At 53.7% G+C, this 22,331-nt stretch overlaps 1 protein-coding gene across 1 annotated transcript; it reads left to right on the top strand.

Annotated features, from left to right (window-relative positions):
- The first annotated feature begins 1,686 nt into the window (after window positions 1-1,686).
- Window positions 1,687-22,331, top strand: BMF (Bcl2 modifying factor). The gene is given in 6 exon segments (XM_028507851.2): window positions 1,687-1,778; window positions 1,780-1,813; window positions 2,228-2,342; window positions 4,470-4,763; window positions 6,237-6,397; window positions 18,429-22,331. Coding segments are annotated over 6 exon segments (783 nt in total). The 5' UTR covers window positions 1,687-1,701; the 3' UTR covers window positions 18,531-22,331.

Below are 22,331 nucleotides of genomic sequence, written 5' to 3'. Positions count from 1 at the left end.
TAATATACCTCCTTTTGGCTCCAGTACCTCTTTTTGGATGTCCATCAAGTCCTGAGGGGACTGGGCTACTGGCCAACCTTGACACTCCCCTCTGTCCCTTTTCCCTCCTCTCCGTCCTTTTGGGATAGTGTTTTCTTACTCCAGCAACCACAGCACTCGGTGTGCCTGGTTTGCTCTCTTCTACGTAACTTGAGGGAGTTGGGAAAGAAGGGGTAGGAAAACAGGTATAAGATGACTTCAGGCTCTTCTGAGCTAAGGGTCCCAGTTCCTTAAACTTAAATCCATCTGAGTTTACAACCCAGAGAAAGAAGCTCAGTAGTCAGAAGACGGCCAGTCACCACCACCACTGTGATCAGGCCCCCTCACGGATCATCTAGTCTATCGCAGGGACTGGCTCCCTCTCACTCACTCATTTCTGGACTCTTCATTTATCTTTCCTAAAATTCTGGCTTGGTCAAGTCACTCTGTCTTCTATAAATCTTTGCTGGCTTCCTTTTGCCTCCAGAATAAAGTACAGATTCCACCACCTGGCAGTCTAAGGACACCAATGTACTCTGACTTGAATCTACCTGTCCTTGCCCACCCTTCCTAAATCCCGGTGTGCACCCAGTGGTCTCCTCCTCAAGCCTCCTCCCAGGCCAGATTCCCCAGTTCACTTTGTTCTGCTGCCCCTAGGCCTGGGCTATTTGATACAGTTTCCTTATTGAAAAAATGTCCCCTTCCTTCAAGGCCCAACTTGAAAGTCATCTCCCTGAAGCCTCTGCTAGTCTTTGCTTTGTGCCTCTCCCAGGAGTCATTATTCCTGAGATGAACACATTTCATACTGTTTTCCATCATTTTCAGGTCTACCTCTCTCAGTAGGTTATAAGCTCCCTGACGGAAGACACCAGGTTTTTGGCACCCAGCCCAGTACCTGGTACAATGTAGGTGCTCAATAAATGTTTGTGGATTAGTCCACAGACTCCCTTACTGATAGTATACCATCTGCAGGGCACATTGCTCTCCTGGCAGCACTAGCACCACCTCTGGATGCCGTCATAAACAGGATGTGTGTTAATTACCCAAGTGGTCCCTGTATTTTTTTATTTCTCTTCTCCTCAGTCAGATGTTTATTTTGTAAGTGTCCACACTCAGTCATGAAGACTACCTGAGAATCCCTTTGGATGTGTTTAATCTGAAAGTCACTGAGTAACAGCACTAGACACATGTTCTCAGGATTCCCACAGATTTGGGGTTGGGGTTTTCCCCTGACTCACTCGGTAAGTGGGAGGGTGCCCTGCCACCCGGCTGGGATCTACAGGGACCCGCACCTGAACCCACTGGACACAGCCAGCCGCGTCTAAAAGCTCTCTGTCTCCCCGCCCCTCCCTGTCTGGATGCCGAGTCTATTCCGCCCATTCCTGAGAAAGAAGACCAAAATCACTCTGGCGCCCCCTCGCTCGATCCTAATAGTGCTCAGGGACGCTCCCCTGCTTCCTGAGGCTGCACAAGGAACGGAATCTGCGAGGAAGACTACGCACCAATTGCGTTTCTGGCGTGGGTCAGAATTTTGCTCGGCCCCTTGCAATATTTCCAAGGGAAGGTTCGCACATTCTTGACTGTCCCTGGCAGCCGCCCAGCCCGGGACTTGAGGTTCCACTCACCATTGGCCTGCCGTCGGCGTGACGCGATGGAGGCGGGGCCTCATCAGCTGTTTGCGGGATGCCCGGAGCGAGCGTATTTTGGAAACAATACCGCGAGGTGCAGAGTGGCCTCTTTCCGCGCCCGCCCGCTGCCGCCCCTGCTTGCGCCTCCCGCCTCCCGTAACAGCCCGGTGAGCGCCCGGGCGGCCGGGAGCCGGGCGGAGTTGGATCGCACCTCCTCGGGGAAGTGGGGAGAGGAGTCGCGCTGCGCGTGGGGGCCCAGGAAGGGTTGGGCTGCGGGTGTCTGGGGTGCCCATGAAGGACTGGGGCGCTGGGCTACGGGCACGGGGTGCAGAATCCACATCTGTGTGCGCTGCTCCACGAGGCGATTTGGGGTTTGCAGCATTTGAGAGTCCAAGGAGTTGAGTCCAGGTGGGCAGGGGAACCTGCGGCGCACTGCTTAGTCGACCTGGTCGCCAGAGAGCCGCCCAGTCCTTGGATCTTACTTTGGGGTAGGGCAGAGAGTTGTGGGGCGTCCTGTCTCCTTGCGGAGTCTGAAGGCCCCTCTCCTTAACAGCTGGGCTTTTCCCTCCTTCCCAATTGAGTCCGGGCGCCAAGCCCCCGAGTGCTCGTCACGCTGGACCCTGGCGCGGAGCCCTGGCATCACGACTCGGAGGCTGAGACTCTCTCCTGGAGTCACCCAGGTCTGCTGTGTGTTGTGTGAATGTGAGTGTGAGTGTGTGTGAGCGTTCCCAGATTTTAGACCCTGACGAGGTTCAGAGTGTCTGTCTACCGCCTTCTCCTAGGAGGAGGAGTCTAAGTTCAGCATCCCTGTTAGAGCCCGTAGCGGCTGGGTTGGCTACAGCGGCTTTAGTTACCCTTGCTAGGAATAAAGCCTTCCCTAGCAAAGCTCTTAGGAAGTGTTCCTCCTACCAGTTTGGACATCACCTCTTCAGGTCTGGGGAGAGGGAGAAGAGGGTCTCTCCACTGTATCCCACTTTATACATGACCTTGCCCAACACCCACCCGGAGGCTTCCACCTTAAGTTTCTGTAGAGTGGGAAGGGTCCCCCAGCTGGGAGAGCCACACCCTCTCGCTATACCTCCCCCAGGATCCAGGCCAAGCAAGGGTTGAACTTTGGGGCTTTGCTGGGAGGGGGAGGGGGAGGTAATGGGCTTCAAAGGAAGAACCAAGACAATGAGTCCTGCTTGTGATTGGCTTTGGAGGGCCCTTTCTTAGGTTAGGATTGCCAGCTTGCCAAGAGGAGGTTGAAGGGCAGGAGGGGAGTCCTTGCCAGGTGATTGGCAGGACAGCCTTTGGTCTTTTCAGCAGGAAACTTTGTTTCCTGGTGCTGATAAGCTGGAGTTCTCCCACCCCCGCTTTGGAAGACCTATTCAAAGAACACCAGGTGCCTGTTTTGCCATCCAAGTGGGCATCTCATCACTCTCCAGGGAAGAGGGCAGAGAGATAGGACCATAGCTTCAGGGCTCGATGGGATGGAGGGAGGCTTGAAGCAAGCATCTCAGAGAGACAGCTTGCATTTGGGAAAGCCAGGATTTCTGAATTTAATAGAGATTTCTTTAAGTACTTGATCAACTCACAGACCATTTGGCTTGTTCTTCAAAGCAGGAGACTGGGAGGCAGAATTCCCAGGGGATCTCTAATTGAATCTGGCAGTGACAAACATTGTTTCTCTGTATCCTTAACCATTCGGGTGGTTGTTGCTTCTGGTTGCTCCAGGGGCTCTGTGGGGTTCCTAGTGTGTGTGTAGGGGTCTGGGTTGGGAACTCCAGATGCTAGGTGGCTCCAAGGTCAGACTTCCAAGAGTCATCAGGTGAAGCCAGAGGAACTTCTTTATTACCAAGAAACTCATGTCAACAACCTGAGTAGTATAGGCAGTGAGTGAGGTCACAGAGAAAGGGCCAAATTTCACTTCCTCCTGTGAGGCAGGATGTACCAATCTCAGGTTCAGCACTGGCAGGAATGGTAGGCTGTGGGGAAAGATTTGAAGTCATGGAAACTAGTTAGTGGACTGAGCTGGGGGAGGCCCGCCACTTTGCTGGATGCTGGACCTGCCCTCTAGGCCAAGCTGTGGTGGGCAGACTGCTCTCCTGGACTAAGAGGGCAGCTGCAATGACTAATTTGGGTTTTTCTTCCCTCTCTCTCCCAGGACACACTCTTACCACACCAGGGAGCCTGCTTGTTGTGTTGAGCAAGCTGGGGGTGGAGACTAGAATAGACGGGCAGCTGGGCGGGGCTTAGCAGGTTTGGAGGGAACCTGGCTGCTCTAAGACTGCTGACTAGCTTTTGTTTTTATTGCTGAGCCTGGAGCTCAGTTCAGACTCGGTGGTTGGTTACTGTCAGGGCAGTGAGTGAGAGAGTGTTGTGAGCTCTGTGTGTACAGCCAGTCACAGCACCCTTCTGCCCTCCCACAGCCACTCACGGAGTCCTAGTCTTGTTGACATTTCCCCAGGTACTCTGAGTGCTTGTAGTAGCGGATCATACCCCTACTATTGCTCAGAGCCCGTAGCAGTCAAACTTCATGACTGTGACCAGCTGGGTCAGAAGAAGAGGCTGAGGGGAGGTTGGCTCTGGTTGGGCTCTGGTTGGGCTCAGAGGTACAGAGATTCCCAGAACAGTGAGGCAGTCCACATTTGGGGACAAGTGTCACCCTTGGCAGTACTACATCACCAGGGTTATCAGTCATCAGTACCTGTCCCCATTTCCCAAGATAGGAAGGGAGACGCGGGAAGAAGGAAGGGGAGGGGAGGGCCCCCCACTAGGGCCCCTCCTTCAGGGTTGGCCTGGAAGGGATAGCATCCTGGATGCCTTATTACGCCCTAACAGGGGAGATGGATCCACCTCAGTGTGTGGAGGAGCTGGAGGATGATGTGTTTCAGCCAGAGGATGAGCTGGGGACCCAGCCCGGGAACTTGCCCTCTGCTGACCTGTTTGCCCAGAGCCCGCTGGACTGCCCCCTCAGCCGCCTGCAGCTCTTCCCCCTCACCCACTGCTGTGGCCCTGGGCTTCGACCCACCAGCCAGGAAGACAAGGCCACTCAGACCCTCAGTCCAGCCTCCCCGAGCCAGGGTGTCATGCTGCCTTGTGGGGTGACCGAGGAACCCCAGCGACTCTTTTATGGTGAGTGCTCGTAGCCTCAGGGCTCCTCCCATAGAGACTTGGGGAAAAGAGGGGACTTTCCCTCCCCTAACCTGCCCTTTGCCATTTCCTTCCCCAAAGTGAGCAGCAGGGGCTGTTGATTTCCTTAGCTCTCACCTGCTGCCTTGCTTCTGCTTGTCCTTGCTCCTGACCTGTGCTCCTTGGGCACCAAGAAGGGCTTGTTGCCCTGCCATTGCTTCTGTTCTTTTGTCCCTTTCTGGAGGGATCCTTGGGTCCATAGTGTCTTGTTGGGTTGGAGAGAGGGTATCTGAGCCTCAGTTTTTACATCCTGTGGTCCAGAGAGTGGTCCCACCTTCATGTCCTGGTTGTGATGTCCCTTCCATATAGTAGCTGGTGTTGCTCTGGAGAAGGTTGGGGGTTCTGTGACTCGCTGTTGACACCAAAGGGAAAAACCCAGCTGGCTCTGGGACAGAAGGTTCCTGAAGGCAAAAGGTGGCCCCCAGTTGTCACTTGGGACTTTCTGTGCTTGGCAGGGGAACTGGAAAAAGATGTAGGGACTGCCTAGGCTCCATGCCAGCAGAGGGGCTGTTTCCAAGGCTCAGTAGGACAAGACCCCTTCATTTGTGGACTTAAATGGTTTGTTTTGTGAGCAATATGCCCTCTTCTGGCCAAAGGGCGAGGTTAGACACTGTTTTCTTCTTTTAGCACAATAGCTCATGGAGGGAGGGGAAAGGTTCAGAGGCTCTCTTGCTGGGTCTGATGGACAGTTTGGGGGGACGCTGCAGTTATTCCCCGAGGGAGCTCACCGGTTGGGTAACTGGCACAGCAGTTCTGGCGGGACGAGGGGAAGGAGGGAGGAGGCCGGCGGGCGGGTGCCCCTAGCGGCAGCTTGATTGCCAGCACTCAGTAAGTGTGGATCGCGAATCTCCGGGTCTTGCCGGGGCTGCCTCCAGAGAGCAACTTGGCTATTCTAGGGGTTTGAGGAGACTTCTCTCCCTAATTTTTGTACCATTGTCCAGAACTTTAAGACCTGAGACCAATCTTCCTCTGCTACACTAAAAAATGACACATTTTGGTTTTCTGTTTCTGTGTGCCTTGCTTTGCTCAACCCAGGACCTCTGGAGAGCTGCCTCCAGTGCTTTTCCAGAGAAGAACTTCAACCTGCTGCTACCTAAATAATAAATTGTGGTCAAGCATAGCTTGGTAAAGAAGGACAGAAGGTTGGCATGTTCACCCACACACACTGCCTTTGTGGTAGCACTGCCGGCAAATGGAGAACCGAAGGGAAGGCTGGAAACATCCCCTTGTGTTCTCCCAGCACCAACATTTATATACTCCCAGCACAAACATTAGGCAGCAAGCAAGGCAGGTTGTCCAGATTTGGCAGGCTGCCCTGATAAGGCCTCAGCCCCAGGCCTCTGCCAGGAGAGTTAAGCATGGGGAGGAAGGGGCAATTGTGGAGAATGCTGAGATGTGGGCCCTCTGTCTTTGCAGGCAATGCTGGCTACCGGCTCCCTCTCCCTGCCAGTTTCCCTGCAGGCTTGCCCCTTGGTGAGCAGCCCCCCGAAGGACAGTGGCAACATCGTGCAGAGATACAAATTGCCAGAAAGCTTCAGTGTATTGCAGACCAGTTTCATCGGCTTCATATGCAGCAAGTAGGCATGGGGCCTTGGGGTGGGGTGGGGGGCGAGATTTCAGTCTGCTGGGGCTGGGGGGCTGGGGCCTGCCTTTGCAACTCTGTTTTGCCAGACCTCAAGGATATAGTCTCAGAGTTTGGGCCTTGACTGTTGTGACTCCTGAGGCCTGGGTAGGCCCCACTGGGTGAGCATGCCGGCCCTGTCTCTGAACTCCCAGTTTGTTATCTGCCCACTCTCAGCTCAGGTTCTGTAAGAGTGGTTTGTAGGGGGATGCTACCATCCCTCCTTCCTGGAAAACGGGATGGCTTTTTGCAGCCTTGCTTGACGAACTGTGTCTTCTTGAGGCCAGGGTGGGGAGATTGTCGCTTACCTAAGGGGACGATTTTCAGGGTGCCACAGTGAAAATGGACAGTTGGGGGTGCCTGGCTGAGGTGCAGTGGGAACTGAGTAACCGAGGCTGAGGGATGGGCCTGAGTGGGGGAAAGTGGTGGAACCGGTTGTAACCTGACACTTTCCAGCTGGGGAGGCTGCTCCTCATTGTCTCTGTCTGGGAACTGGGGCCTGGGACTCTGGAGAGCGTACCTCAGAGAGTCTCTCCAGACCCGAGGCCGGGCGCTTGGCCGGGTGCTTGGCCGGCAGCCTGGCACCAGCCCCGCCAGGGTGGGGCGGTCCGTGTCAGTCGAGCATGTGGCAGAGTCCGTCAACAAAGGCGGCGGCTGGCAGGCTCGTGCTGGAGGAGCAGTCGTGCCACGGGCTGGAGGCTGCCCTGCTCTGCAGCCCTGTCTGGGCGCCCCCCAGGCACTTAACCCTTCCTCTCTGGGCTGACTTTCTGGAGGGCTGCCAAGGCAGGGAGAGGAGCCCGAGGCTGATCTGTGCTAGTACAACCACTGCTGAAGCAGAGGCACACACCTGGAAATGAACACATTCCCTGCCCCTGGGACATTGTCTCTGGCCTGCAGGAGTGTGTGTGTGTGTGTGTGTGTGTGTGTGTCTAGAAATCAGGAAAATAAATAACACCACAATTGGGCAAGACCATGAGGTTCGATGGGTCACTTCAGGTTAGTGGGGGAGAGAGAGCCATTGGTAGTTGTAGGTTTGACTCAGGGACCAAACCATTGTCAGCACCAGGGGGAAGAGAAACTGACTTTGGGTCTCCTGAGAAGAGGCCATCAAGAGTTAGAGAAGGTGAGTGCCTTCTGCCAAGGGCTTCTGAAGGAAATGTGGGTCTAGAACGGGTCCCGGTAGGCTCTCCCAGCCCCTGGGTGATCTGGAAGGGAGGGTGGCCCTGTGCTTAGATAATAAGGCAGCTTGGCCTTCTCTTCTGGCCCCAAACCCCAGTCTCTAGTCTGTCCTTTGATTTTTCTGTGGAAACTTGGCTTAGAGTTTCCCTTTCAGTCCATGTGTGGACTCACTCTGATTCTTGATTTCTTTCCCTTGGCCTCCTTCCTGCCCATTCACTCTGTCCTGGTTGTCCAAGCCTGTGGCTGCTCCGGCGTCCAGCTCCCAGTCCTGGTGCTGGAGCTGACGGAGGATGCGGTGCCTGCAGGTCTCCTAGACTTGTCTAGAGGACCGTCTGGAAGGCAACTTTTTAAATTTCCAACAGACCTTGTCTCTCTCAACAGGCGTTTCCCAGGATATTCCCCCATCCGCTGGTGAGCTCCCGTAGGCTTAGGGGCAGGCTGGAGGATGGGGCTCAACCACAGCCCAGGGCCCTTTCTTCCTGACACAGTCCTCAACAGGAGGAGAGGCGACCTTTATCCCAAAGTCCAACCCTGCTCTTCGCTGCTTGGCATCACTTCCCCCAGCCCAATCTAGGGCTGCCTCTTTGAGGGCATGGTTCAGCCCTAGGCAGGATACTGTCCTCTCAGCCAGAGCCACCCCGGCCGAGTAGGAGGAGGGGTAGAGCGGGAGAACTAACCAGAAAAGAGTCTCCCCTGCTTGCCCCTCACCCCATATCTATTGGCTCCTGAGTTCTCTGAGCTCCTCATCTACCTGCCGGCTACCTACTGCAGTATCAGCAGGCTGGCCAGGGAAGCCTTTCTAGCCCAGAGCTGGTTTCCCCCAGTTTTCCATTACAAAGAACTAGGCTTTTTGTCTGTGTCATCCTCTTGCTTTACACCCCCTCCTCCCCACTGACCCTGTTCACAGACCTTCATCAGGAGCTCGCCCTGGGGGAAGGGCTAGGAATAATAGCCGCCCAGGACCTGTTAGCAGCTAGTTTTAAGTGAGTCATTTTCTGAACTTGGTTCTTACTAAAACTACAGTCTAATATTTCATATCTAAAAAGTACTGTTGGCACTCCTACATTCTTATCCTTCCTCTTCTTTCCCTACGCACCTGCCTCATCATTGCAGGTAGGGAAACTGAGGCCCTAGGAAGCAAGTGGTTTGGGATTAAGTCTTTAGGCTTTGAGTATAAAGTCAGAAATCTCAGGTTTAAACACCAGTTTTAATGCCTAGTAGCCATCGGGAGGTCACTTGACCTCGCAAAGCCTATTTTCTCTTCTGTAAATTTGAGTTAATACCACAGAGTTTTACTGTGAAGTTTAAGTGAGATAATAATACCTGTGAAAATTCCAGGCGCACAGTAAGTATTCTTTAATGCTTTGTTTCCTTTTGTCTCTTTATAATCCTGATCAGCCCTCACACTTCCCACCCCACCCGTCATGCTGATTCCTGAGCTCCCCTCTGCCTGCCCGTGTCCACAGAAATCCACGTCCACGCTGTTCAGCTGTGGGCTTCGGCCTTGTACATTCTCCTCAGAGAGCAATGGTCATTCCCCGTCATTGTCAGCTGAGTTTGGGGAGACACGAAAGACAACCCTTAGCTGTCAGAAATTGAGGGGGCCTGGGCATCTTCTTTCTCCTTTATCTGGGATGGTGTCCCAGAGCCAGACAGTGGCCATTGATCCCTGAGTCCTGTAGGGAGTGTGAGTTCTGCCTTTTGTCCCTGGTTTGAACCTCAGGTATTCCTGTTCTGTATCAGGGGAAACCTTCTCCCTAGGAGATTTGGAGCTGAGGGAAGGGGTGTGATGATGGGCAGTGTGTTATGGGATGGCACTGTGGCAAACTGAGTTCATCAGCGTGACCCCAGATTGAAAAGGTGTCAGTTTATGCTGGCTATAAGCTCTCCCACCATATTTCCCAAAGAGCATGCAGGTCTAGCCTGGTCACCCAAGTGGTCAGTTCAGGGTGGCTCCTCTGGACCAACCTGCAAGAGATTGGAGGCCGATCAGTGTCAGTGAGGTGCTTGTTCTCGGCTCTTTGGGTCTCCAAAGCACTCAGAGAGTTGGAGGCAGAGTGAGGGGAAACAAAAGCCTTCCCAAACCTAGTCACACACTCCACCTTCCTTAGGCTGGGTCTGGAGTTGAAGGGTCCCCTCTTCTCTTTGCCCCTCTGTGAGCAGGTGGCCTCTTGTGGTCTGTTGATTGTGACCTACCTTGACTCAGGCTCTGTGAGGGTGCCCTCCGTCTAGCTCCTGCAGGGAACAGGGGGTACACGTTTGCTTCCTCACTGAGCTCACGGCTGTCTGGTCAGAAGAAGTTAGTCCCAGCTTTCTTCCATTCCAGCATGGGCCTAAGAATGGACAGTAGCTTGTATCTTTCCCCCTGGAGAAAGTCTCCTGTCCCAGTGGCACCATCTTTAAATTTGTAGGGGTATTTTTGGACAATGTTTAAGAAGCCAAGAATCCTCAAAAAAAAGTAGCTACTGTAGACTGTTGAGTAAAGCTAAAGGAGGGTTGGAATTTTCGTGTTGGAAATGGCTTTTTCACTTGGACAAGGAGTGGCTCCATTCAGAGTGGTCAGATTTGGAAATTCCCTGAATGGTAATTAGCCTTTCTGGAAAATGAAATCTGAGAAAAATTGCAGCCACTCGTTTGAAACCATCTTTAGTTGCTATATCACAGAAAGGGTCCTGGACTTCGAGGCAGATCCTGGTTCAGGTCCCGTCTCTGTCATTGACAAGCACTGCGTTCACAGGCACATCATTTCTCTTCTCTGAGCCTTGGCTTCTAAGACTTACTTTGCAGAGTTGACATGAAAGCCCTTTGGGAATTCTAAGACATATAACTAACTACTAAGGAATGGACGGTTGCACGCTTTTTGAAATGTGTCAAAAGATGATTTACCTGGTTTGAGGAAAGCATCTAGGTGGTTTGGAAAAAAGGGGTTTCAGGAGCGAAGAAACCAGCCGTTCCACCTCTAGACTTTGCCAGCCCACTGTGCTGCCCTGGATCCTGAACGGAAGCTGAGCCTCCCGCCAGCCTTCTGGCCTCCGATTGGTCAGTCCTGCGATCCACTCAAGATAATCGGTTCCATGGCTGATGATCTGTCCTGATTAAAAGTAGCGACTGCTGACAGCCAAGAACTGGTCCAGCCCTGAGTGGGCTTCTCCAACAACTGTAGCCGAGCGTTGCTGCCCTCCCCAGTTTGCTCTTGCCCCTAAGTGTGTAGACAAATGCTGATTGCCATCAGCTCCTCCATTCCAAAACTGGACGTAAAGAGACCAGAATTACTTAAATTATTTCATGATGATTTGAAATACAATAAAGCATAAAATTATTCATGCTGTGGGGGAAGAAAAATATTTTAGGATTTCACTAGGACCTGCCTTTTTAGTTCTTGGGAGCTCTTTGGGCAGGTGAACCCGGGTGCCCTTGGCATGGTTTAGTGACTAGCAGCTTCTTGGCCAGCAGCCTGGACCCTTCGTTCAGGGAGCCCCTGACTGGTGTCTGACCCTTTGAGATACTCCTTGTTATCAAATGATTTTCTGGAGCTCAGACTGTGGCTAGTGAAGTTGTTCAGGCTTTAGATGGGATAGCCCTGGGTGGGAGCCCCAGAGATTTGCCTTAAAATGAGAAGGACCCCAACAAGCCAACCCCCCTCCCCCCTGGAGTGGGAGGTCCACCTAGGATGGTGCCTGGAAGTGTGAGGCTGGGGGAGGGGCCGTGGAAAGCTGCTGTGCGTGAGAGCCAGTGCAAGGGCTCGGAGGCCCTGTGTTTGCTCTGCGGCTGGCTCTGTTTATATCGCTCACTATATTTAGCTTCTGAGTCATCAGCGCGGCTGACTAGAGGCTGAGTTCCCCACACAACTGCACCTGATTACTCTCTCTTCTAGGAGAAGGGTCTTGCAGTTAGGGACAGTTTACTGCCTCTTCACCAAGGCAAACCATGGGGATGGGAATTGGCTTTTTTTTCTTTCTTTTTTTCTTGAAGGTAGGGGGCGATGAGGGGAGGGGCTTGGGGAAGGCACTAAAAAAGAAGAACCAAAAAGTGTAGTTTGCCTTTTGATCCACATCTGGCAACCAAGAGGGCGTGCTCCATCACCAGAATGAGGACAGTCCCTGTGTAGTTGTGGGAAGGGGGGTCCAGCCATCCTCTGTGGTCTGCTTGCCTTGTCCCATCCAAGGAATCAGCCCCAGGTGGGGACAAGGACAGCCAGCTGCAAAGGCCCCAAGTTGGGAGTCAGAACCTTGGGGTTCCTTCCACACAGCCTTGTGGACCCACAGCAGACCTGCCCCCTTCTCAGTCCCCGCTCTCCCTCATCTTTGACCAGAAAGCACTCACACTGACTACAGTTCTTTTTGAGCTCTTTAACAGTTTGCCTGATAGTTTGAGGGAGCTGTTCTCAGACTGAGGGAAACAGAAACACAGAACCATCCAGGGGGAAGGTAGTTAAGGGCTTCAGCAGCTCCTGCCTCCAGGCCATGGAAGTGCAAAGCAGGGCTCTGGGGCCTGGGTGGCACCACAGCCTATGCCTCATCCCTAGCCCGCAGTGGCCTCCAGTTGCTTTAGAGGAAATCCTCCTGTCTTTGCCTGAAAACCCGCTGGCCCCGGGCTGCCCTTTGCCATGGTGGTGGCCTATGGCTTCAATGTCCTGTTAGCACTGCTGGCTGAGCTGAGAGAGCTCTGGCAAGGAGTATTATTTCCTTTTCCATTTTGCCATTCTGTTGCTTGCTCCTTGGGTATCTGGGTCAGAAGCATCCTGGGACAGTGGGCCCACCGGGCTCGAGGGGCTGCCCTGTGGGGCACAGAATGTCTGGCTCAGCGTGGCAGCCTGGAATTCTGAGCCCAGTTGCCTCTGGCTGCTGAGGCCTGTGTCAGAGTGAAAAGTCAGGGATTTCCCCAGGACTTGAGGAGTCTGCTCAGAAGATAGTACTCCCAGACGGGCACATTGAACAGAGTGTGCCGAGCAGGCCCAGGTTCCCCTTGCGCTTGCCAGGAGAGGTGAGCGTGTTCAGTGCGGCCACCAGGCCCTCTGTGTCACATAGGTTTCGGCCATTTGGTCACCACGCCTCCTTGTACTCCCAGGCCCCATGTTCCCGTCCCATCCTACAGGAAAGTGAGCTTCAGAGAGGTGAGATGACCTGCCCAGGTTACACTCTAAGTGGCTGAGCAGGAAACCATATACATCTGACTGACCCTAACTAAGGCCACGGCCGTCCCCGGACAGCGGGATCATGACGGAGTGCCCACCCCCTGGCCCGAGCCTGCTCTGCCTCCCGTCGCACATAGTCGGTGTCTGGCTCATCTCCCCTTCCGACTGTAAAATAACTGAGGACAGAGTTGACATTGCTCATCTTTGTATCCTTCATAACCCTCCGCTCAGCTGGGTGTTCGACAGAAGCTTGCTGAGTTGGACAAAAGTATCTTCCCACCTTTTTTCAGGCAGAATTTTCCTGAAGTCTCCCCATTCTCCATTCCTGCTTCTCAACAGCCAGCCTCTTTCCCCCAGCCCTGCCAGGGTGGGGATGGGTGGGATGGAGGAAAGGGAAAAGGCAGGGAAATGTTACTTTGCAGAGTGTGTGTCTCCCCATAAAGCAGAGCATGCACAGTCCTGCATTTTCAAGAAACCAAGCATGGTTTCAGAATATGATCTGAAGTTATAATTTCAGACCAGTTTCAGCTTTATTTCTGTTTGATCTGCAGTTAGCTCTGGCCCTGAAAGGTTTATTTTTTCTGGTCCGCAGCATCCTTACTAAACACTTAATGATCTGGAAACAATGTCTTTAAACATACTGGGGAAGGCAGTTCAGTTGTGATTCGCTTTGAAAAGTTAATACTATTTCCATGATGTGAATAAACACGCCGTAGTATTTTAGTGAGAGAACATGGCTCTGCAATGAGAAGTCGGGGGTCTGAATAACCCCCCATCACAACTAGTTTGCTTGGGGTGAGTTTTCTGAGCCTCTGCCTCCCCATCTGACTGATAATACCTGCCCTTCTGTGTCCAGATTGTTGTGAGGAGCAAACGGAAAGATAAGTAAGTACTCTGTTCTAAGGATGAGATATAATAAATTGCTATCTGTTTGGTATATTTGCAGGGTTCTTTTAAAGTAGAAGAACCACAGCATAGCCTTGCTTTCTCTAGTTCTTTGGGGTGAATTGGCCCCTGCTGGAGCATCTGGACACTGGTAACACACAAGTCCCCCCACCCCCAGCCCCCCGGGTGTGAATTGGATCCGAAGGGGAGAGGCAGAGGGAGATTCTTATCTGGGGAGGGCAGGGAACACTCTTTGTGCTTAAGGGCAGAGGCCACGTGGGATGAAACAGAGTTTGATTTGTGTAATCCAACCATGTCAGACACCACAGCTAGCTTTAAAAAAAAAAGAAAGAAAAGACCTTTTACTAGTTGGGCCTCTCCCCAAGCCAGAGGCTGATACTATCACATCAAGTACATCTTTAGACCTGGCCAGACATCGGTCGTCCCTGGCCTCAGACAAGGAGGTTATCTTGCGAGGCTAACTTTTCTGTATTTGGTCCAGTGTGTATCTGTTGAGTACTGACTGTGTGTCCCTATAAGTTCCCTGCTACTCAGGATAAACGCCCATTCAGTCACAGTGCCTTGCACATAGTGGGGGTGACTGGAATGCTTGTCGTCTGACTGTCTGCATCCCCTGACCACAGCAAGAAAGTGGGACTGTGTCAAAGAAAAACCTTAGGCCTGTGACGCCTGCTTGTGCTCTCTTGACTGAAGAGATCTTCACCCACCACGTTTGAACTCTCCTTTGGGCATTCACCTCTGTTCTTTACCTCCACGCCGTGGTCCTACCCTCTAGATTCCGAATTTCAGGGCTTCTGGTGTAAGCTCAAATTCCCACGGCTTCCCAGGCCCTGTAGCCCAGCCCTGAGTCCTGATGGCACCCTGGCTGTGCGCGTGGGAACGCCCACTCTCTGCAGGTTCCCGTCCCTTGGGGGTGCTCGGGCGAGTGGAGTCGGAGAGGGCTGGGCCTTGCTCCAGGGCTCGCACTCATTGATCTGAGATTACGGCGCGCTGGGTGCTGTGCCAAGTCCCGAGAGTCGGAGGCCACGCACACTCCTTCCTGGTTCCCTCTTTCTCCTCCCCTTCTCCACGCCCTCTTCTGGAAGGATCCATGTTCTCTGGTGTTCTGGTGTCTTTGTGTACCTCATCCTGTTGGGTGAGTGTTCATTTCCTTCCTTCTTACAGTTTCTCACTGGCCTCTCTTCAAGTCCTTTTTCTTTCCTTTCTAGTCAGGGCCTTTTGTGTAAATTTTTTGAAAAACATTTTTCGCTGCTCCTCAAAATCAGGGTATTCTTTGATTCTCTTGATGGGAGGCAGCTTGGTTTCCCTTCAAAAAGGGCCTTGTGGGGGCTGCCCTGTGCAGGAGAAGGCAAGGTGGAGTGTGTCTGGCATCCGCTCCTGCCTAGAGGAAGGGCTGCCGGGGCTGTGGGCTGCTTCCCAGGCCCGCTCTTGCTGGTCTCCCGGCTGCTGCAGCTGCCAACTTAACTCCTTACGAGGCCGCCTGTTCTGCAGGCCCACCCAGACCCTCCACCCGGCTAACCGGATTCAGTTGTTGGAGCTCTGAGTTGTAATCTTGAAGATAATTGTGGGTGACACACTCCGAATCACCAAACCTTAGGGTTGGAAAGCACCTCAGTGGTTTCCAAAGGCCTGTCTGTGGCCTGGCTGCCGTGGAAGCACCTGGGCAGGGTCTACCTCTGGCTCGGCCAAGCCGTCACTCTGGTGGGAAGAGGTTGAAAGAGAGTGAAGAAAACACCAAATCAAGATGTGTTTTCTTCTAGGCTGTAGGATCGTGAGTGATTTTATTTTCTCCTCTGTAATTTCTTGTATTTTCCAATTTTCTGCTGTTAACATGTTTACTGTTATGACTAAAATATACACTAAATGTAACTTCTGATTTAAAAAAATATCACCCAGGAGCTTGTTCAATGTACAGATTCCTGGGCCCCCTCCCTAGAGGTTCTGACCCAGTTGGTCCAGGTGAGACCTGGGGACTGTGTATTTATACCAGCTCCTCTGGATTCTGTGACACAGTCGGGTTTGGGAACCTGCATTTCACTTGCAGGGAGAGTGAGGATCCCGACAGGCTGGTGGGAGACCCCAGCCTACAGCCAGGTCCTCTTATCCCTGGCCCAGAACCTTCCCTGCCAATTCATGATCCCCGAGGTCTGTCCCAGGCAGCTGCACAGAACCCACACCCTTCCAGAGGGTTCCCCCCACCCCTGTGCCTAGGCCTGCCTGTTTCCCAGTGAGACCTCAGCCTTCCCGTCTGACGGCACCATCGGGCTCAGAGCGGTTTTTGGGTCCCCAGCACCCCCAGTGATGGGAGTGAGGGTGCTGCCTTGCCTTATTCCCGGAGACCTTGAGGCTCAAGAAGTTACCCAGGCAGCAGGTAGCCTCTGTCAGGGGAATTTGGGGAGAAACTGAGGCATACAGAGATGGGGTTTGGCCAGCCCCAAATAATAGAATTGTGATCTCCCTTCCCTGGATGTTGTGCTGTTCTGAGGTGGTTTAGAGAAGGGGACAACAGAGTGCCGGAACAGGTGTGAAGAAAGGTATGTGTGGTGGCACTCAGAGTCATAGAGGGGAAGGACATTGCTCTGGGGTCAAAAGTAGTTTGGATTTGGTCCCGTCCCTGGCACTTACCAGCTGTGTGGCCAAGTTACCTCTTTCACTGATCTCATCTGTGAAATGGGCATGATGAGAGAATACCTCCCTCACAGGGGTTTTGGGAAGACCAAAGGAGTTTCAGGTACAGGGTCTATAAAGCAGTGCTTCTAATACTATACTGTGTCTTTGAGTCACCTGGAGATCCTGTTAGAGCTTCACATTCCAATTCAGTAGATCTGCGTTTCTAATAAGCTCTCCCAGACGATGCTGAAGCTGCTAGTTCGTGGACCACACTCTGAGAGGGAAAGATGTAAAACGCTCAAAACAGCCCTGCGCACTCAATGTTACTATTATCATTATGATCATGGCTGTTATTGTTCCTTGGCCTTTTCTAACCCGCACCTGAGGAGACTGAGAATTCCAGCCGACTGGCCTCTCCAGGGACCAGTCGTTTTCCTGGAATCTCCTCCTGTTCCACCACATGACCTTTGCACCTGTCCTGGGCAGCAGCTGGGGAGGGGAAGGGGAGGGCGCTCTGCCCAGCTGCTGCAGGCCTGAGTCTGCAGGCCTGAGTCCATTTTCACGCTGCTTTACTGTAACCAGATTTTGTTAAGCCGTGTGTGTTTCCTCTTTTTACTCATCTGTGTTTACAAAACACGAGGAAGCCCTCAGTCTCCCCAGCCCCTCCCAGCAGTAGCTGTACCTCCACCTGTCTGGGTTTTCCAGTCTCCCTTCCACGGGGAAGAGAAGAATATTATTGCCACAGGCATGGGGCATTCCCTTCTGGGTTGGCAGGCTCTGAGGTCAGCCTGCGTTGGCGCCTCACCTCTTACCTCTTTGTGGCCTAAGGCAGAGTGAAAGGGAAGCCGGCAACCTGCATGCTTGTCCGGGGCCAGGTACTTGCGAAGTTCTGGGTGTGAGGGGACCTGGACTCACTTTCCAGTTCTGCCTCTGACTTGCCCTGTCCTCATCCTGTCTGACTTGGGGTCTCCTGGAGGTGGCCAGGGCAGTTGTTAAAGACAGCCCAAGAGAGGGCTCCAGCCCCCCACCCTCGCCCACCCCACCCTGCCCAGACCCTTGACACAAACGTGCCTGCTGCCTGGACCTGTGCAGTAACCCTGTGCTGGTTTTCTGTCTGCACACTAGGATTTTATCTCCCTGTCCACTGAGAACCCTGTGGAGAGGGCCCCAGCCCCAGTCTTCCTGCCTTGGCAGACAAAGAGAGAACAAAGACCGCTTCTTCCAGCACCCCTCAGTCTCCTCCTGGCCTCTTCTGGCCTGAGGGAAATGGTACCTGTGTGGGTGGGGCACCAGCCACAACCCTCTGAGCCACCGACCCCTGACCTTTGCCCCCAGCTTCCCTGCCTGACAGTAGGACCTGGGATAACCTCCAGAGAGTAGTGTGCATTCTTTGTTTTTGTTTTGTTTTCAAGTATGTTCTTGCTTAACGTTTAATTGGCTCCAGTCAGTAGGAAAGAGCTCCAAGAGGGGTTATTTATGGCTTACTGTCAAGAGCAGCTATAAAAAGGGCAGTGCTGAGCCGAGATGCTGGGAAGGGAGAGAGGGCGGGCGCGCAAGTGTGTGTGTGTGTATGTCTGTCTGTGTGCGTGTTTGCACTGGATGAAATCAGATTTTTGCTGCCTCAGCAGTGTGGTTTAAATTGAAGATTAACCCTTTGACCTTCACAGTGTCAAATCACTTGCAGATGGAGGCCCCCCCTCCTCCCCCTTGTTCTCTGTGTTACTATGGAGTGGGGGGAGGGAGGAGGGCACTTCTCTTTCTTTCTGAAGAAAGTTTGTTGTTCGTGCAGCTGAGGTTTGAGGGGCTCAGGAGCCAATCTGATTAAAAGCAGCACTTGGCTAAACTCTGGAAAATCCTGCAAGCAGGGGAAAAAGTTTAATCCTCTTGTGCACAGTGCATAAAGAGCTTGGGCTCGTCTTTTTCATGTTAAAGCTGCAATTGTCTTCAGAGAACTCAACTGTCTATCTCCCCCTCGTCGCCACTTTCTCTCGCCCCTTTCTCTCGCCCCCCACCAGGTTTGTTGTACTGATAGGGTTATCGTGACGCGCCCCCCCCCCCCCCCCGCCCCCAGGCCCGTGGGTCCGGACCTCCGGTGGAAATGATGAGGAGTCATCTAAGGCTGCATTCAGGGGTCACACTGATTCTTCTTTCCTTTCAGCACCAGCAGAACCGAAATCGCATGTGGTGGCAGATCCTCCTCTTCCTGCACAACCTGGCCCTGAACGGAGATGAGAACAGGAACGGGGCGGGCCCCAGGTGAGGCTGGGCTGCCTCTTCGAATGGGGCACCACTGAAGGACATCGGCGAGGACTGACCCTGTGTCTTGTGAAGTTGTTTTTTGTTGTTTTTATCTTTAAAAATTTATCTCTATGTGTACATAAGACATACCCAAGTGGGACCTTTTTCCCTGTTCAGGGCCTTGACCAGGAATAGGGGCCTTTGTCAAACACTGTTGAAGCGGAGGCTGGTGGGGCTCCGACGGGGGTCCTCCCAAGGGCTCTGATGCGCAGACCCTTCAGTCAGAAGCTGTCAAAGATGGCGGGGCAGTGACACGCTCTGACGACTGGACCATGGTTCACCCACAGGAACACAATTAAGCAACAGGAGTCCGGATTCCACTCCTGGTTCCACCAAACCTGTCAGCCTTCCACCGCGGACGGGGCTGAGATCCGAACAGTCGCACCACATGAACCCACCGTGGCCTCGGCCAGGGGCTTCCCAGCTGAGCACAGCGGCCTCCCTAGGCCAGTCCGCCTGTATCTGGGTTCTCACGTGGCCCAGCCGGTGCCCGCCCCAAGGGCTCAGGGATTCTCGCCCAGCCCCTGTCATCTCCAGCAGACCTCAGGGAGGGCTGGGTTTCTCCAAGGACCCCTCAAACATGCCGCAGAATGAACCAAACTTCTCCACAGGCCTCAGATCTGACTTGGTCCCACTTGGAAGCCCCAGGATTGGTCCTGAGGTACAGAACCACTGCCACCTCTGGCTTTCTGGAACTGGCTGGGTGTCAGCCATGGATGAGCCAAATAGCCAATCAGCGTGCTGTCACCAGCAGCTTGTGCCTTTGTCAGCTCTTCTTTCCAAAGACCCGGCGACAGCCTGTGTCCCACCCCCAGTAGCAGCAGTCTAGGGCGGGAAGGGGCAGGCCTGCAGTGGGCCTGGGGAATGGGGCCATCCCACCTGCAGGAGTCAGTCCCAGAGGAACCCAGAGCCCTTGGTCTCCTTGGAAACTACATACCTCCTCCTCCTTATCCCCATTCCTTTTTCACATGCAGTATGACACAGGGAGAAGCCAGCACAGTGACTTTGTCAGCCGAAATGTGTCTTTTAGAGCAACAGATAACGGTGAGAGTGCAGGCCCGTCAAAGCTGGGTACCACATTGCCTGTTTTCCTTCAGTTTCCAGCTAGGCCAGAAGGACCTGCTCTGGAACGCAGCAGGATCACAGCTGCCTCTGAACTTCCCCTCTCTCCCTGCTGTGGTGCTAATGGAGAGAGTTTAGAGCAGCCAGCCTGACAGCTCTGACAGCAGCAGACACAGGGGATCTGAAAAAACAGGACCTGCTAACCAGAGACCTAGAAATTAGCTGATAATTTTTGCATATGTAAAAAGAGGTGCTAAACAGGGAAGCAGGCCCAAAGAAAGGTGGTTTTCCTGGGCAGAGAAGACCCCGGGCTCCCCAAGGAAACAGGAGCAGTCCAGAGCAAACTCTCAGATCTGCACAAGTCCCAGCACCTCCCATGCTGCAAAGAGGAGGTCTGCAGTGCTGTGGGAGGCAGAAGCGTTGATCTTCTGGATGTCAGGCAGGCTCACTGCACAAGGGCACCTGCAGAGGAAGGTACTGCAGCAGAGACTAAAACCCAACCTGTGCTCTGCTCACCAAGTTGTCTGCCCTTGTATAGGGCTGTGTCTGCCCAGAAAAACCGGTACCTTTCCTGATTTGTACAAAGGTGCCATATGGGCTCACAGTGGCCCCAAGAAGAAGGACCTCAAACTGCAAAAGCCTTTGTTTTATTCTACTTAGATGTTCTGGAGGTATTACCTCTTCGTGGCCAGAACTGTATTCTCAGGGTATATACCATGGTGTGTCTGCTAAGATGAGTTCTTGCTTACGAGAAGGAGCCCAGAGAACAGGCATGAGGACTGGCTCTGGATGCACTGACTGCTGGGAAATTCAGCTTTCTCCATGCATCGCCAGGCCATTTGGGATGTGCAGAGGACGTGTGGTGTTTTCCCCTCTCCTGGACCGAGGCGGTGACAGGCAGGCCACTGGTATATGCTTGACTGGAACACACAAGAAAGCCAGGATTGTTCCTACCAACCATTTTTAACCCCTCTTGGCAGACTTTCCATCTGAGCTGAGTGAGAGAGCAAATAAATGGCCCCTACTTTGGTGCTGAGGCAAAGCCACCCACTTCAGGGACCCCGCCAGGCCCAGGAGGGCCTGTGCCCAGAACTGAGCCCAGAGTTGGACAAGCCCATCTGAACACTGAGCCTGGGGCTGGGTGGAGCGTGGTCTGACTGCACCGGCTCCATCTTCTGTGAAGCCAAGTACTAAACTACCCTAAGCAAGCCGGGACAAATCTAAAACCTCCCTCCTTTCCCCTCCCCCAGAAAACCCAGGAGGTAACTCACAGAAGCAGAATAGCCCCAGGAGGGAGAGGTTCCTCCTGGCTGCTGTTTTTAATTGGCCTAGTGATCTAGACCCAGGGCCCCTTCCCCCTCTGCCTGGTGAGTTGGTCTGAACATTCCTCAAGTCCAGCCTCAGGAGTCTTGTCCCTCCCCCTGGGCCCCCTCTCCCCCCGCCCCCCCCCCCCAGCCCCCCAGAGGCTTGGCTGTCTCCAGTGAGGGGGTGGAGAATCAGATTTAGAGGGAGGGAGAGTCTGACCTGGGTCCTGACCTGTAACCAGCTGAAGACTTTGCTGCAGAGCTTTTGTGGTTTGCTGACAGTTGGGGGTGGGAGAGGGACTGGAAACCAACCTCCCTCCTGGTTGTAGAAATGCCCTGGAGGAAGGGAAGCCTGCTATTCAGGGTTAAAACAGCCCTTCCAACTCAGAACCCCAGAGCAGGGGTTTCTGGAAGCCTGTGGACAGAACTGGGGAGGGAACCCCCCAGGCCAGACGTTTTGTTCTTCCCCAGCCGGTTGGAGGACTGGGCCTGGCCTCCTGCTTTGCCTGCTTCAAAGTCCGGGCTGCTGGAGAGCTGTCCCCTTGGCCTTCTCTTGCTCAATCTGAGGCAGAAAAAGATCACCTCCCAGTGACCTCCCGAACCCCCTAGGGGAGTAGGTCTGTTTCCAGAGCTTATGTGGCAGGCATGCTCAGAGTGTCTGAGAGGCCCAGCTGTCTTGTCTCACTGTCCCCATTGGCCAAGCCCTGCCCAAGGGTGGCTTCTGACTGGGCATGGCAGGGAGGATGTTGATTGCGATGGCTCGTCTAGGGCCTCCATCTGCCTGAAGTCATCTGGGAAGGAGGCTGGGGAGCCACTTGACTGTACTGGTCAGCAAGGAGTGCACTGCCCCGCGAATGCCTGTCTTTGGGGGCAGACTTGATGCAGCGGGGTGGGGAGAAGAGAGCAGCAGAAGCAGGAAGACTTAAATTGCCGCTGCCCTCAGGGCTTCTGTGAATCAGTGCTGTGGCCCCAGCTGGAGGAAGCTTAGGACCTCTCTGTGTGTAGGCAGGGACCCTTGGTGGCAAGCCACCTAGGCCAGAATTGTCCCAGGAAAGGGTTAACTTACCAGCCTGTGAAGCCTCCTGGGGACATTGGGCAGGGGGCAGGCAGCCCCTCGGGGCTAGCGAGGACTCAGAGCCCCGAGGGAGTGGCAGGGAACGCCCAGCACTTCCAGAGGTGCGCAGCTGAAGGTGCTCAGAGCCTGTGCAGGCTCCCAGGTTCACATGGCCCCTCTCTGCGCGCAGGTGGCCGGTGCCTCTCTCCCCACTCTGAGCACCGCCCAGAGGGGCCCCATCCCTGGGTCCACAGGGCTGCCAGGGGAGACCCAGTGAGAATGTAGCATGTTGTCCAGCTGGGATCAGTTTCCCTGGGTTCTAGGCACTCCGCCTGTGGGAAAG

The sequence above is a fragment of the Phyllostomus discolor genome, chromosome 1, assembly GCF_004126475.2.
Source record: "Phyllostomus discolor isolate MPI-MPIP mPhyDis1 chromosome 1, mPhyDis1.pri.v3, whole genome shotgun sequence".
In the NCBI taxonomy this organism is placed as follows: domain Eukaryota; kingdom Metazoa; phylum Chordata; class Mammalia; order Chiroptera; family Phyllostomidae; genus Phyllostomus; species Phyllostomus discolor.
Note: the sequence above shows the minus strand (reverse complement) of the source record. Positions and strands in the feature narration are given on the sequence as shown.